At 38.3% G+C, this 16,728-nt stretch overlaps 1 protein-coding gene across 14 annotated transcripts in view; it reads right to left on the bottom strand.

Annotated features, from left to right (window-relative positions):
- dmd (dystrophin) overlaps positions 1-16,728 on the bottom strand; it is a 726,399-nt gene that overhangs the window by 427,503 nt on the left and 282,168 nt on the right. For all 14 annotated transcript variants that reach the window (XM_015364174.2, XM_015364177.2, XM_015364182.2 and 11 more), the window contains 3 exons: positions 13,834-14,075; positions 12,433-12,613; positions 703-848 (listed from right to left, as the gene is read on the bottom strand). In XM_015364174.2, the coding sequence (XP_015219660.1) occupies positions 703-848; positions 12,433-12,613; positions 13,834-14,075 (569 nt within the window). The remainder of the gene's footprint in view (positions 1-702; positions 849-12,432; positions 12,614-13,833; positions 14,076-16,728) is intronic.

The following is a 16,728-nucleotide window of genomic DNA, read 5'->3' as shown; positions in this document are numbered from 1 at the left end:
CTAGGTACGTTATAAATTATGCAACTTACTGTATATGTGTAGCAATTTAAAACCTGGTGATGCTTTTGGAAATAGATGTTTATGGAAATACCGTTTTTGTTGATGTATCATTTTTGATAGTTTGAACAATGCCTCGCATCCGCTACATGGGACTGTTACTGGGCAGCGGAGCACTTTTAGCAACAGACTGCTCCAGCTACGGTGCTCAAGGGAACGTTTCCGCAGGTCTTTCCTCCCGGCGGCTGTCAGGGTGTATAACACTGCCCTCGGCTTGGCCTGTTAGCCCTTCATCTGCTCGTCTATGGACAGCACGTTGCACTATTGTACTTTTTGGACACTGCATTAATATACTGTTTATACTGTGGTACTTTCAATCTGTACATACCTATGTGCATTTTGCACATATTTTATTGTTTTGCACTGACTATGAGCATATTTTGCACACATCTAACTCTATTTATTTTATTTTGTATTGCTTATTTTAATTTTTAGTCTGTTCTGATGTCTGTTTTTGCTTGTCTTGGGCTGGGCTGCTGTAACACCTCAATTTCCTTTCGGGATCAATAAAGTCTTATCTATCAATCAATTTTTTGGTCCCTGTTTACAGTATGTCATTCACGTCTGTATTCAAAGACATGCCTTTCCTTCCATAACACGAAGCTGGGGACGCAGCGGTATGGTGATTGCAAAAGAAAAGCAGACCTTGATCTCCTTGAGCCTCTGCTCCATGGCTTGGTATTCAGTGACTGCAAACTGAGGCACGACCAGACGGCTCTCAGACTGCTGGATCCAGAAGAGAAGAGAGGTCACTGTCTCCCTGTAGCGAGCAGGGGGGAGGCTTTCCAGAACTAAGACAGAACAAAAGCACAAAGACACAGGCTCTATCAGGCTTCCCAGCATGCCCTGGTCTGATCGAGACATACAGTACAGGACTTCTGCTGTGGGTACAGCACACTAATCAAATAACATAACCACAACACTTTATTTTCTTACATCTGCCCTGTTATTCCTTCACTTCAGCATGCACAATTCTGCAACTAAGAAGGAGCCGGAGGCAGCAATGAAAGACACTCAAGCAAAATATGTTCAAATCTAAAACAAATATGACAGTTCAATCATTGTTGAAATAGCCTCATTACCAATTAACAGACATATTATAAAACAATACAGTTTCCAAGTATTAAAGTAAAATAAATATTCTTATCTGCTTGCTTGGCCTCGAATGCAATTTAGAACCTAATAGATATTAAAACATATGTGGAAATGTTGTGGGGAAATAGAAAAATCCAATTATTTTTTGGTAATCTCATTTTCACATGGCATACATTACTATGTATTAGAGTATTAAAATAACTGGCATCTTCAATCTAATAAACATTTCAGTGCATTCAAGAAGAACCTTTCCTTAATTTTCACTCTTTTTATTAATTAGAGACTGCTTATTTGTAGCTCTTAGGTGAATGAAAGCATTATTTGAAAACCTACAGTATGTGAGTATGTGTCTGAAAGGCACAGCCGGAATCACTGGTGAGAACAGATACCACAGTAAAAGAGTGAATTTATTTGAGAAATCAACTTATAAGAGTTAAGTGAGTCTGGAACAAGCTAGACAGCCGTGTTGTTGAAGCCGATACCCTGGTTTCCTTCAAGACGTTGGTGGATGAGCCCTGGATCAATTATCAAACAGGCTAAATGGGGAGTATGGAGTCCTCCTAATAGTACCCCTTCTTCTGCTCTTATTAGGAGATGACTATTAGAATCATTTCACAACGATTGAAAGCAAACACTGAGCGGATTTAAAAAATATAAGGAGAATATAGTTAAGGAAAGAGACTATCCAAGGTGTATTTAAACTCCTGCACATATCGGAAATTCATTTTCGGTTTGATTTTATATTAAAGTAAATGACAATTATATCTGAGATCCTGTCCATGAAATGTTTACCTGAAGAATGTTGTATCTTAACAGCAGCCAACACCACGGCTAGGTTCAACATTTTTTTATTATTCTGTTTAGTCTTTTGCTTAAGCTTAAGTGTCTTATCCCCAGATAGCTACTTTCTCTCTCATACACATCTTAACATTACAAAAAACAGTTCAATCATTATGATAAATGTAGACTATATTAAGTAACAGATAATTAGTTAAGTGGTAATAACATTAATGTTTTGTTGTTAATTCCACAAAGATTTCTAATCTTCTAGCCCTACAAATGGCTCCTTTAGCTGTCAACATTAAGAGGCCTCTGTTAAGGGTAAAAAGAAAAGAAGATACTCTTCATTAATCAGTATCAGCAAGGCTGACTAGCAACAGTAGAAGGGTGCTTAGTAAAGGCCACTGTAACAAATGATGAAGAAATAAAGACACAACTGGCACTGTGACAGATGTTAAAGGTGTAAAAAGACCATACTGTAAGTATGCACAACATCGAGAAAGGTGATTTCCTTGACATCTGTGGTATTGCAAAGGAACTTGTCATATTAGTAACTGAATTTATAGAAACAATAAATCTGTGCTTTTTAACTTTTAGTCATATAGTACAGCACCTCCAGTGGAAATTATAGTCACGTTTGGACACAATACACATGTATGATGATTTATTATGTATAAGCACAAACACAGCTGCCTCTCTGGTGAAAATGTGACTTTATTCTACAGGGTGACAACATAAGAATCACGAACAAAGAAAAATAACATAAGAAAAATCACAAATTCAACACATCATGCTCACTTGCTAGGTTAGTAGCTATGAAAATCTAATTTTATTCCCAAGCGCTTGTCAAAAGTACATAGAGTAAGGACATTAATCACCTGATCGGTAAACCTGTTCCAGTCCTTGTTTCAAGACAGAGTGTAAAACAGTCCCCTGAGTTCACATTGTCTATAGGCCTTAGGATTTTGTACACTGGACTTGCACCAAATCTCCTCTCAATCTCCTTTGATCGCGACTCTAAAGAGTTAGCCCATTTTATTGCCTGTCTCTGTATGGCAATCCCTCAAATCCAGGAATGATTCTTGTTGCTGTTCTTTGAAATCTGAAGCTACAGTATAATATCTGTGGTACACTGACCGAAAACTGAACACAATATTCTAAATTTGTTAATGTTCCCCTTCATTTAAATTTTCACACTTTATACTTTTCACTCTATAACCAAGCAATCTGTTTGCTTTTTATTGCTTCCCTACATTGGTGTTAAGGGCTCATACAGCGGAACAATCTACATACTGTACAATCCTCAATCCTCTTCATGTGTTGCTTTCTAAAGCTCAGAATCACTCATGCAATATGTATGATGTATGGTACCTACTTCTGGTGTCACTTCACACTTCTTATTGTTAAATTTAATTTTCCAGTGTCAGCTCAATCGAACATTTTATCTTTGCATTTACCACACCCCTTTCTTTTGTATGACTCACAAATTTAACTAGTTTGCTTACTATGCTAGATTCTAAATTGTTGATACCCCTTAAGATGAGTCCTGCTCAAGTTTCTATTACTACAGTACCAGGTTCCTTAAGACAACTTTGCTGAAAAGCGCAGTGATTTGGTTAGAGCAGATATTACAAAGCTAATTACTTCCCCACTGTGTTTTTCCACAGACGTCTCATCTGGAGTGCAAACACAAACATGAGCATTGATATTCGATATATGTCATTCTGCAGCTAATCATCTATCTTGTTCTCATCCTAGTCTGCTGATATTGAATTCTTATGTGTCCCCAAGATCAGACCAGTAACCTGGGGTCTTTTGTGTCCCTAGGAAGTCAAGGCTCTTAGGCTGCAGGATACAATCCTCAAAAGAATCAGGGAACAAGATTGCTTGGATGGTTCTTCTTAAAACATCTATCCATTTTCTATCCACTGGGAGGACCCTGGCAAGAAAAGGGTGCAAGGTAGGGTACGCTCTGTGTGGGACACCAGTCCATCACAGGGCACACACAGACCAAAACACACACATTAACACCAGGGCCAATTCTTCTAGAAGCCATTAATCTACCAGTATGTCTTTGAACTGTAGGAGGAAACTGGAGCACCTGGAGGAAACCCACATGTAAATGGGTAGAATATACAAACTCCAAACAAAAAGCACCCTACAGTAGGTTCAGAATTGAACTCAGGGCCCCAGCACTCCAAAGCAGCTAATTGCTGTGCCACTCTTAAAGCAAACTGTATGTATTTGTTCAACAGTAAGTTCATATTTAATGTTATGAATAGCATTTTATCTACAATATTTTGTACAGTGTTTATAAATGTTCTTAATATGAAAAAACTCACTGTCAAGACAGATCATCTTGACTCTTGATTCCATACTTTGAATTATTATTATAGTACATTTTTCCTACTTGTCTGAAAAATGTCGACCATTGCGTTACGAGCTTTGTGAGAATTCTGTGTCCAATGTATAGTATTTAGCATTTTTCCTCCCGCTCAGGCAGTTGTGAGATACAGTGACAACAGATTGTTTCAGACAAATACAAAGCATCTTAATTAACCTTTGGTGATTGCAAAGGTTGTTGGAGAATTTTGATCTTTGACTTCTTCAAGAATGACAGAGTTTATTTAGCCATATGCTTGGGGCCATTGTCATGTCACAAGAAGCACCTCCTGACAATCAGCCAGTGACCTTGCATTGTGCTCCATTAGCTGCTCAGATGAGTCTCTAACAAGTTATATGAAATGCATATTTTTCTGTCCTCTTCGTTAAAAGTGTTTTAGTTGAATTCTGCTCATTGCTCTGACTATGAAGTTCATATCTGGATTTGCTTGCAAAGAGAAGATTTCCAGATTTGATAAACAGTTATCAACAGTTGTTTCCCTTTAAAGAATTGAACTTCTGCCTCTCCTCAAAAATAACTTCCAAGCAGCTACAATTCATTGAATCGCTTTTTGCTCTCATTTTGTATTTACCCATCTTGAAGAAATGTTCATTCTTGCACTTGTCACAAAGTCATGTTTGTCTATGGATTTGTTGCCTAACACAATGAGTCTTTTCTTTGAGGGTCTTGATGTGAGTTTCGAAGAGTTTAGGTTTTACTCTTTGACCACATTTATTGTCACCGGCACCATTTCACGAACACCCGTCTGTGTTTTATGGCATTCTCATACTTGGCTAGTTTAAACCAAACCCGTTTTGGTTCATCTGCTTTAAAACAATGTATAAATATGCCAGCAGCTCATAGTTAATATAACAGCATCGTTTTTGATTGGAAGTGGACTTATTTAGTCCAGAGTTATTTTTCTTGGTGAACTTAAGGGCACTCAATGTTTATATATTTTCAATTAACATTACAATATATTGTTAGCTGTGAAATGGAGCTGTGTTCTCGAAACTGTGTACGTAGAAAATGTATTTTTTTTCTTCTTGATATTTCCAGTAGGCAAAATTAACCATTCTTTGTTAAATTTTGGAGATTTCTTACAGGGAGAAAACTTCCCTCCAGGTCACAGCAGTTTAGAGAGCATTTTTGTTCAGAGGAGGGTATTTAGTTTCATAAGAATTGATGTGCCTTTCCATATTCTAGACCTATACTGGGCAGTATACACTAGTGGGATCTGATTGATTTGGTAAGACCAGGTGTCTATGTTTTAGTTCTGCTAAAAAGGTAGCTTTGCCAAGATATTGCCACATATTACGAACATTTGCAAATAATAATCAGTGTATTTTGTGTTGTGGTGCTATGTCTATTAGATGTCTGTGTCTCCAAAGCTGTTGCCTGTTCTTTTACTCTGGAAAAAAGACCCTACATGATCTCCCTTGACATTCCCTTACTAATAGTGTGTTTTATTAAGTTACACATTTGCTTGCTAGGTAAGGTGGTGTCCAGACCTGATTTTTAACTTCAATTTTACATTACTTAATTTAGACACCCTGTCACGAAACCAACTGGCACGAAAGTTTAGCTAATCCCACATCAGACCCTTTCCAATTAAGATCTCACAGACATTGAAATGAAAAGAGACGATATCTTCATCATGGCCAAAAGTGACACTACTTAATTTCTTTCAGTTTTTTACATAATAAAATCAACTAATCTTTATTAAATGTTTGGGTCTTTGTAAATGTAACTGCAATATTTTAACTATTTTATTTAATTATGTTATACTGAGTGCAGGGTGCAAATATTTACTGCTGTAACAGTATCCTTTCCATTGTGTAATGGTTTCCTTCACACTATACTGTATACTATAATACTGCTATAGCTCAGAAAAAGACATGAACCACAAAGTAACTTTTGTAGTCTTGCTCCTCAGACAGTCTTCACTGATTGGAATAAGATCAGTGATGTAGATGTCTCACAACAGAGGTAGGGAATGCTCCACTGATTTGCAGGGTCAAGGCTCTTAAATATGTGTATTATTATGTCTCTGAAACAAGCCAAGCAAGTCATCTCTGTTTCCCTCGATGTTGAGCAGGACCTGAGATTCTACCTCAACCCGAAGCTTTCCCTGGATTATTCTTAAATGATTTTTCAATTTCTTTAATGGCAGAAGGGTTAGCGTTGATGGGGGATAAAATTGATTTGACAGGTGTACCTGCATTCTCATCCACTGTGTTGAAGCTCAGACAATTGCACTCTTACTGCGAATACTGAGACGTAAATTCCCAGTGACTGAAGAAAACACATGATTTTCAGTTTTTTCGAAAGGATAACTGAAAACAGACGAGACTACATGTCTTTAAAGGGTATGAAGTGCACAGAACTGCAAAATAAAGGCAGAACAAACTGACAGCATATTTCCATTTTTGTATTGCTTTCATAATCCTTTATCATTAATAACATGCAGCAAAAATAAACTAAACTATTGATGTAATATAAGAAAAAAGGGAAAAAAGGTCTACAGTGCCTTGCAAAAGTGTTCACCCTTCCAAAGGTGTTTTGTTGGATTACAAACGAAGTATACTGACTGAGGCATCCTAGAGAGACAAATACATGAAAATGAAAATTTAAGGATTGATTACAATTTTTCATTTTTTAAAGATGTGTATACGTCAATTGTAATTCAATAAAATGGGGCATCATTGGAAGGGGGAGAATATCTTTGCAAGAAATGAAATGTCGTGTTTTTATAGTGGACTAAGTTAGTCTAGTCTACTTTAAATATTAACATATACAGGATGCTTAATATATAGACAGCTCAAAGGCATACAGAAGATCTATAAAAAACTAAATTTCACTCATCAGTGGGAAGGGAGTAAGAAAAATGTATTTGATATGCTTCTTGTACTTCTATACCATAATTACTAAAATTAATATTCCACAAACACATTTCCACAACTTTAATTCAAAATGCATAAGTAGAAAAGTACTGACCAGACCAAGAGCTCAGTTCATAGTCCTTGACTAACCATAGATGCTTTCTGTTTCATTTATACAGATCTGATTCTTTTCTTAAATGACAATGTCAACACTGATGAATAAACAGATGTGTGATTTGCTTCTTATATTTCCTATTTCATTCCTCAGATTAATACGTATCTGAAGCCATACTTGATATATATCCATTCAGTGCATCTTTCTAATAAGCTGCAGTTCCTCACAGACTCAGTGCGTGATTAAAATCTTGATACAAATGCCACAGCCCCTCTCCCTGGCTCCAGATGCTGCTGCTTAGACTGCAAGAGATGCCCTTGAAACTGATCAAAGTCAGCCCCCAGAGAGGCCTAAATTGATGCCTATTTGGAGCCATTTACAGACAAAGAAACTTACCATAACCTTACACTGCACACACCTAAGAAATCATTACAAATTTAATAGGTGTGGACAGAACTTCCATTTAACCAGGGTGGCTAACATTTTTTGGACTCAAATTTTTCCCCATGTTGTTCAGGCTGTAACAGCTTACTCCTGACATTAAAAAGGGATAACTGTCCTTGTTAATTAATGTTTATTCTAAGCCTCCAGTGCTGTTGTTCCAAAAATACCAACAGCTAGCATACATTTAATTAAAAAATTAACCCCTGTGAAACTGATGTTTTTAAAAAACCCGTAAGGTGTGCCAGCAGTAATTGTTGTGATTTGCGTGTACCAGTTTTGGGAGGATTTTTGTGTTTTGTGTTTGCACCCACTTCAGGAAGCTAGCAAGCCTCTGACATATCCTGTCAATTTCCAGAAAGGCATTAGGAAAGGGAATATACAGTACTGCTAGACATGATGAAAACTATACAGAAATGTAAAAAGAGTACAAAAAGATACACCAGTTTGACAGAGGAAGGGTGAAGACCTCCAAAACTAAGGAGAGTGGTGAGCATGGAAATCTTGAAGAAAGATAGACTTCAGACAGCGCATCCTACAGGAAAAACTTCCCATCGGACATTGCCAACACAACGTTAAGACCAGACCTGTTAATCTGGTCAAGAGCTTCAAAGAACATCATCGTGTCGGAGCCGATGATCTGATGGGAGGAGTGTATAGAAGAGGCATTCAAGATGAAGTACTTCACAAGAACTGTGGGGATGGAAAGTCAAGTGCCTGCCGGTGGAGGGTGGAGTGAGGGATTTCCCAGGGCAGGCACTGTGGAGAGTGTGGAAGATGCTGGGCATAAGAGGTCAGCATTGAAAAAGAATTTGCCAGGCAGTGGGACAAAAGGTAGACTGTAACGGGAGCTGGTCCCGGCTCCCGCAAAGCGTAGTTCAGGACCCAATGCAGACGGTATAATCCGGAGCTAAGTGGAGAAGGACAACAGGGGAAGGTACAGCAGGATAGGACGGGGCGCATGAAGACGGTGATCGGGTGCTCGGGGGATGTGGCGCTGGCAAACAAGATCAGGCAGTCGAAAAGGATAATCCGGGGAGCAGTCCAACGTCCAGAACCAGGTGATCCATCCAAGACATGACAAAAACAGTTAAAATCCAGAATGGGATCCAGAACAGGGACTGGGAATAAAACTAAAATAATGAGCCCCGGACTCAGGTGGTCAGGACGCCATGATGAAGCCGATGCTGTCGGGTCTTTCCTGGACCCGCTGGTAGGCGGGCTTCCGGGCCTCCATCTCCCAATGCTGAGCCAGGAATAGCGGGAGCGCCCGGCTTAAATAGTTGGGCAAAACAAGAGGCAGGTGCACATAATCAACTAAAATACAAAAGGGTCGGAGCGCCCATAAGAGGAGGGATCCCGATCGTGACATTCCGTAGACAAGGCTTCATAATGGCTGTGTCAGAAAAGGGAGGAGCAGTGTTCCAGCCACCTGGCTCAGGTTGGGCCTGATGAACCCGGCCAACGCAGTCTATAGAAGGTGTATTTAGTAGTACTGTAACGCCTAGTGAAGAGGGGATAGAGCCGGGAGCAGGAACAGTCATGCATGTAAACATACAGTCCCAACTGCAGTAAAAACTGTACAGGCTAAACAAAACTGTCCTACTAGGCCCAATACTCAGGTACATTGTGTCTATATATGAAGGTATTATGAAATATGGAAATAACATCTTGCTATTTCATAGCACTGAAAGGGGTGGATCAATCAAGACGTACTGTACATACACCTGTGTCACTTTCTGACACAGCCATTATGAACCTGTGGTACACTGAAAAGGAATAAGTAAAGGTTTATTCCAAGCTGAAAAGAGAAGAAAAGAAACACAACATTTCTGCTGTGGAGCCTTCTTCAATTGTCACTGAAACATTGTGTTGCTTTTCTTCTCTTTTCAGCATGAAATAAACCTTTACTTGTTCCTTTGCACCCTACGCATGCTGATGCAACTACCTACCACTACTAACTACTTATATTACACTGATACATTAATAAGGGTGAAACAGCTATCTGTGACTGCTAACTTAGGGCTTTATGTATGCAAAAATCTGAATAAGAAGTCTCTTTAATCCATTCCACCACTTTCAGCATTATCAAATAGCAAGTGCTAATTAATATTCACTCCATAAATCACACCAGTTTAAATTTCCATTTAGAAAGTTGATTACCACATACATATTTTATTTTACTCAGTATTTTATAAATGACCAGTGCTACAGTAGTTAAACTACTAAAGGTATACTGTAGGTGTGATACCCTGAGGTAATTTGGAGAAATGGGATATGATTGGCAAGCTCTGGGAGGTGAATTAAGGTAACACTGATTTTGTCCACATTAGTTCAAATAGTGTCCTTTCATGCTCCATTGAAAGTTAATATCTTATAAAAGCAAAATAAGTGCTACAAGGATTCGCATCTTGAATTCTAAGGTAAAGGTATTGCCAGAAGTCATTTGTCAGATCCCAACCCTTCCATTTACTGTTCTTAGCCTAGATTTGCAGCTTTTCCATCAAATTATGTAAAATAGGTATTGACATCTGTAAAATGACACGTTTTCATCTTTTGTTGAATTATTTCATTCATCTTTTTTAACTATACTGGAGCTCTATGATGTAAAAAAATGCAGACCTTTCAACCTGAATGTTGTGTGCCATTGATAAATTGTTATAAGATTTTCATTAGATTTTGTTTTAAAAAATAACAAACACCATGCACAAAAAAGATGTCCATTTACAGTACTTCCAATACATAAGAAAAATGCCTTATTCAACAGTAACCTTTTGATTCTTACTTTACTTCAAATCTACTGTCCTACAAAGACTTTGTTCCATGACAGCTTAAAGATTTTGTTCCAGATGGTGTGTTGACAGTGCTGTCAGCAGCAACAAAGGGGGCTGCCAAGCAAGTTGCTGACCTATTGCTTCTTCTGCTGATCCAAGGAAGTATTTTCAACAGCCTGGACGCTAGCCAGGGCCCCTGCTGCCACAAACAGTGGCAGAAAACAGCTGAATATCCAAAGAAAATACTACTCTATTAAGTATGATACAGATACAATAACTGTTTCGGAATCCATCACTTCAAAGTTCGGAAACAAATGTTTGCCTAATGAAGTGGTTTCTAGAAATTGTTGCTTTAGTTCATTAGTTTGATTCAGTGTTTCAAATGTTGATCAATATGATTCATATTTGTTTTGCTGCAGTGGTCAAGAACACGAAAAGGTATATATTTACAAAACACACAAACACTGTACCATAGGAACCAGACAAGATAACAATAACTGCCTAGTGTTCCCAAACTTTATAAAAAACAGGTGTTTCAAGGTTAACAATGAGATACGATGGACTGTGCCTCTCCAAGACAACAGCTGGAGACTTCTGTTCTATACATATACACTTAAAAGAAAGACATATGTAGCCCCGTCTTCACTCTGGGTGACCCACTTTCCACCCACAGTCCAAAATCATACTGGTGGGATAATTAGCTTCTGGGAAATGTCTATACTCTCCAACTTAAAGAAAAAAAAATCAATTTTCACCTTGAATGTGCACTGCAGAACACAATAATGTACAATCCCCTAAGAATGGACATCACATGCTTCATGAAGAGACTCTAGTGGGCAAGAAATAGTTTAAAAAGACATTAGCAGCCCCCTGCTTGTCTACTCTATTACTGCCATGCAGTGAAATGGGTACTGTAGGCTGAATGCCTTGTGCCCTCAGGCATCTTAAACAGAAGATGTGATTATAGCAGAGTGACCTCAGCCATTTCAGCATTACTGTCTTATACTGCCCTTGCTCTTGTAATGCGTTTCCATATTTCTTATGATTTTCTAAGCATAAATAATGTATTTTCCATTTTAGAATACTCTTTTGTGTTTCTGCTTTTGTTGCTGTTATTGTTCTTCAGACCTGTAACAGCCAGAAGAACCCCGATATGAGTTGTTTCAAACTGCCACTCAACCTACACACCGGGTGGCCACAGAATAGTGCTTTATTCTCTTCAGTCCTTAAGATGTTGTCTCCAGCCTGTCAGCTTGTAAGAATGTATCTTTAAGGCTACAGTTCAATGATTTCTGATGTGGGGGAATGTCATTACAGATTCATACAAAGCCCTTGCTCAAGAAAGCATGCAGTAATACTAACACTCTCCACTTCTTTAGGAACCAGAGAGTTATAATTAAAGCACATTCAATTCTCTACATTCAGAAAATTACTGTATTACAGTCTTATTCCTGTGGTATTCACTTTTATAGGTACAGAAACATACTTGGACACAACTAGTTTTGTAATTTTACCCTTTGCAACAACGTTCACAAGCAAACAAAACTGTAGAGATATTGATTAACCCTGCAGTTTCTGTAAAATAATTTTATCCTGACAATTTTCCTAAAAGAAAACAAAGCCCACCTACTCTATTGCCAAGTGTTACAATGTTGGGGATATGCCTGTTCTTCCACTTGGCTCTGAAATCACAGTGAACTACCTACAGACATGACAATAGGCCTTGTAGCAATAGTTGGTCAGATTCACCTCACAATATCTAAGATCATACTGAGTTCTGGTAAAAGATGAGACTGCAAATCGCTCCTATATCTGTAAGTTCCCTTGCTCAACTGCTCAACTGTGTTTTGCATAAGAAAATCAAGGCACATTCTGAAGTTCGAGGACAGATAAAACAAAACTTACTATTCTTAAGATGCTGCTCCCTTGCCTGCAGGTCTGCAAGAACCTGGTTGTAGCGGTCGGTGAAGGCTGTTATATCAGCTTCCAAAAACATCGGAGCTTCCTCCTTCGCATTCAGCTCCTTCCCCCTCTCTTTCAGCATCTCCACTTGTGGCTGCAGCGCAGACAGGCGAGAGCCCTCATCCTGGGGCAGAAAGAGTTCAGCAAAAAATAGACCTTTAAAACAAACTGAAAACCCCTGTGCTAAAAATACTGCTGATGGCAATTCGAAATCGAACAAGTGAAGGAAAATAAACTGCTGTAATGACTTGACACATTCATTTGGACTCGGTGCAATTGTATTGACAGAAGAGGCATGAGATGATAATTAAAGACTATATTCAGTAACTGGTCTGCATGCGTGACTCTGATATTCTGAATGCTCTAACTACTCTTGACAGCCTCCACAAAGAATTTAGTAGAAACGCAAACTAATGTTGAAATCTAGGTTGAAGGAATATTACAATAAAGTGAGTGTGTAAATCGTTCCCATAGGAAAACATTCTCAGTATTGCGTTGAGTTCAGCAGATTTGAATGCTGTATGTTCTGGCTTTTCATATACAGTAAGGGTTAAACTTTAACTTTATCTAGGCAGCCTAAGGGCCAAATTTACCATGCATCACTCTTCAAGTACACTGCTGATTTTATGGATATACTGGCAAATTATTTCTTTATACATCCCAAGCAGACATCTGTCTTTTTTCTCTCTTTAGGGGAGAAGATTTAGCTTTGTCATACTGTACTATCTTAGACAATTCCTTCCCCCTCACTATGCTGAATTAACTCATTTGCTATTACCAATGTACTGTATAAACAGAAATGTCATGTCACTGAAAAAGCACTATAAAAGGCTGAACATTGTAATTGCAATTCTCTAAAGAAAGACAATGCGAGAACATACAGTATGCACTCTTCAAGCAACTGTGCAACAACAGGTGCTTATTTAACCTAATAATATACACAGGCACATCGATTTCAGTTAGGCTCCTATTCAAATGATTTCAAAGCTCCTGCACTAATTTTACATGCAATCCACACCTGATTTTAGTCAACTTATATTCACATTTGTGGCTCCTTATGATCTGTGTGAATCAACTACAATGCAATAAACCCAAGCAGGCAGCGACATCAACATGCAACAGGCAAAGGTTTTTCCATGCTGGAAGGAAAAGAAAAGTGACACAACGTTTTGAGCTTTTTATTGTTGCTTAAAACAAAAATAAAACCATGAAATTAATTTGCAACATATCATATAAGCCAAAACGTATGATACGCACAATAATTTCTGTCTTTATTGAATACAGATGTTCTGTTACATGGTGAAAATGTAACACTTACTGTCTCTCCTGTGTCTGGGTTCTTACCTTGCACTTGTCTAGCTGCACTCTGACTGTCTCAGATTCTGGAGCCAGAGGCTGCTGGCTTTTTAGCCAGTTTTCTGCTGCCACAACCGCCTGCTCAAGCAGCTGAAAGTGGCTGTAAAAGGCTATGATCTTGTTGTGGTAAGCCAGCCAAGCCAGCCTGTCTTCCAGCAGCTGACAGAACTCGACCCAGCGGCTGTTCAGTTGCTCTGAGGCCTGCTTGATGTCGTCAGCTTTGAGACCCTCTAGGCAGAAACCAAAAATAAAGATGTTGTTCAACCCTTCCTGCTCAACCACTCTCATATAAATGCAGGCCAGTAAAATGACACATCCTACACTTCTGCACAACACCAAGTACAAGTCTACAAGCAAGCATTTTACTGGGTGGGAAAACAAGAGTGGGGACAGAAGGAAAATGCCATCCTGTTGAAATAAATAAGATCTTCCTAATTGTGTTGAACAGGTATACTGCAAAGAAAGGCTGATTAAAGTAAAAAGACAAAACAAATGTCTGGGTAAGATAATAGATTTATAAAAGTTGTAATGTCATGCAAAGCTGGCATCCTACCTAGATGAATATAAATGAACAATTCTAAACTGTGTGTGGATCATAGGCCTTTTGTAACCATTCTGCAGGAAATGGGAAATTGGCAATATATCTACATTTTTTACCAAGGTTTTATCATTTTCTGATGTATCTATGATTCATTGTACTTAGTAGTCATAAATCACTTTTTACAATATGTTTTCTACTAGTAAAGGCAATGCAGAGCTGCCAAATGTCAATGGGGACCTACTGTTTAAGAACAGGCATACTGACATGGGTGCTCTTGTGGACTTGGAACAGAAAAAGTACAGGTAGGGTAATGTCCCCAAAACTGCCACTGCAATTGAGCTGAAACCCACTGAAGCCAGATACTAGACTAATCTTGTGTGGATTACACAGATCAGGCTGGCGTCTTTCTTTATCTGGGTGAATCTTGAATTCTAATTCTAATTTGTGGTAAACAAAGTTACTAGGTAAAGGGGTAAAATGGTACACTTTCTTCAAACCTGGGCTCCAGTAGGGGACTTTGAAGGTATACAAAATGTGGAAAGAAAAACAAAAGGGAGAAATAAACACACACCTGTCAATGTTATAATTTTGTTATAATAATCATCTAATTAATTAATTAAACCAGAATAAAAACTCTTGGGATCTGTTCATATCTTGATCATGTAAAACTGCACAGTTGCTGCTCTTCCTATGTGTCCAGCCTGAGGTGAGGACAGTACCGTACAATGCATGTTCTCCTGCTGCTTGTGTAATGGTGGCCTTCCTGCAAGGTATGAATAGAACAGCCCTGCTGTAGATGTCCTGTTTGCCTGGCCAGACTTGAAATGAAACATCTGTACGATGATCTGAGATGACACGTTGCATCTAGGGCTCTGAGACCAGTGAAGTGGCAATTGTTCATGGCAAGTGGAATAGAACAACAGAATGCCACAAGATAGTGTCTGCCTCCTGATGCAAAGCAGGTGTCAAACTTGTACAGCTTTTATTGCCCCCAGCAGTGGACAGAAATGTTGTTACTTCACCCAGTTGACAATATATGTTAATCAATATTATCAACTTACTTGTTATTTCTGTTCAATAAAATCTTAGTGCGCCTGCTACTAAAATATTTGTCTCCCGATACCCTTATGAATTCAGTGCTTTTATACAGTAAGTGCTTTTGATGGTTAGTTTATTCATTCTAGATTACAGTCTAACTTTTTTTTAAACTTGTAATGTATACTTACACAGTTACATTAAAATAATGTGAAATATGTTGAATAAATTGCCAGTGCATTCGCTATAAAAACATTGGTTTGGAAAGCATTTGAAATTTGTTGCACACTACTTTTGACGGTATATTTCCCTAAACAAATTATATGAGACAATGTGACTTACAGACCAGCAAAAAATAGGGTGATGTAAATGTCTGGTCAAGGGTTATTACTGTAAGTCAGGTTGATATCAAACAGATGAATGAGTACAGAGAGCCACAGACAGGGTGGCACAGGCTAGAATCAAGGCAGAATTGCTACCCTGAGGTGCAATACATGAAAAGAGACATGTCTGTTTTTTGTAGCTGATATGAGGTTAATCCAGGTAACTCCGCAGAAGCAAAAAAAGCCAATAACCACGCAAACCATTTGCAAAAAAAAGCTAGCAGTCTGAAAAGCCCTACAAGAGGATCAAATAATTACCATCATTTTTAACATTTTGCACCTTCCTTCTTATATACAGTACATGTAGCATTTTCTATCAAAATTAGCAAACAAATCATTTTCTTGCATCTGGAACACAGACAGGTAAAAAACTAAATCTCTAGATTTCAGCAAAGATTACAAGGGACTTTAAGTGAAGTATATCAATCCTTACAGATACTGACAATACTAACCCAATAGACAACATCAGGAGCAACTAGAAGACAAGAACCCAGGTACACTACACAAGTTTTAGGAGCAATTATACTGTAGGAAGCACTTTCACAAACCCACAGATGTCTGGAATAAATTACGCATCTTATATTTTTAAAGCTGATCCTTGAAGAAAACCCTCGATGAAATGCTAAGATCAATAAGCTACTCAACGCTAAACAGAGTACGATGGGCTGAGTGACCTCTTCTTGTGTGTAACCTTTCTTTCTCATTTCTTTTGTCAATATGAAAGGGCAGAGGCAGAATATTGTGACATGTTAAAAAAAATATAAAACCAGGCTATCACAGGATTTCAAGGGCATCATACCAAACAACATTTGCATATACGAGGCAGTTATTTTGAACATTTTAACATTATACCTTCCAAAACCCTCAGTTACAGCAGACCACCTCCAACTAACATACAGTACCATATTCTACCCTTGCGTATAA

The sequence above is a fragment of the Lepisosteus oculatus genome, chromosome 15 (assembly GCF_040954835.1).
Source record: "Lepisosteus oculatus isolate fLepOcu1 chromosome 15, fLepOcu1.hap2, whole genome shotgun sequence".
Classification (NCBI taxonomy): Eukaryota; Metazoa; Chordata; class Actinopteri; order Semionotiformes; family Lepisosteidae; genus Lepisosteus; species Lepisosteus oculatus.
This window is presented reverse-complemented; position numbering and strand designations above follow the sequence as displayed.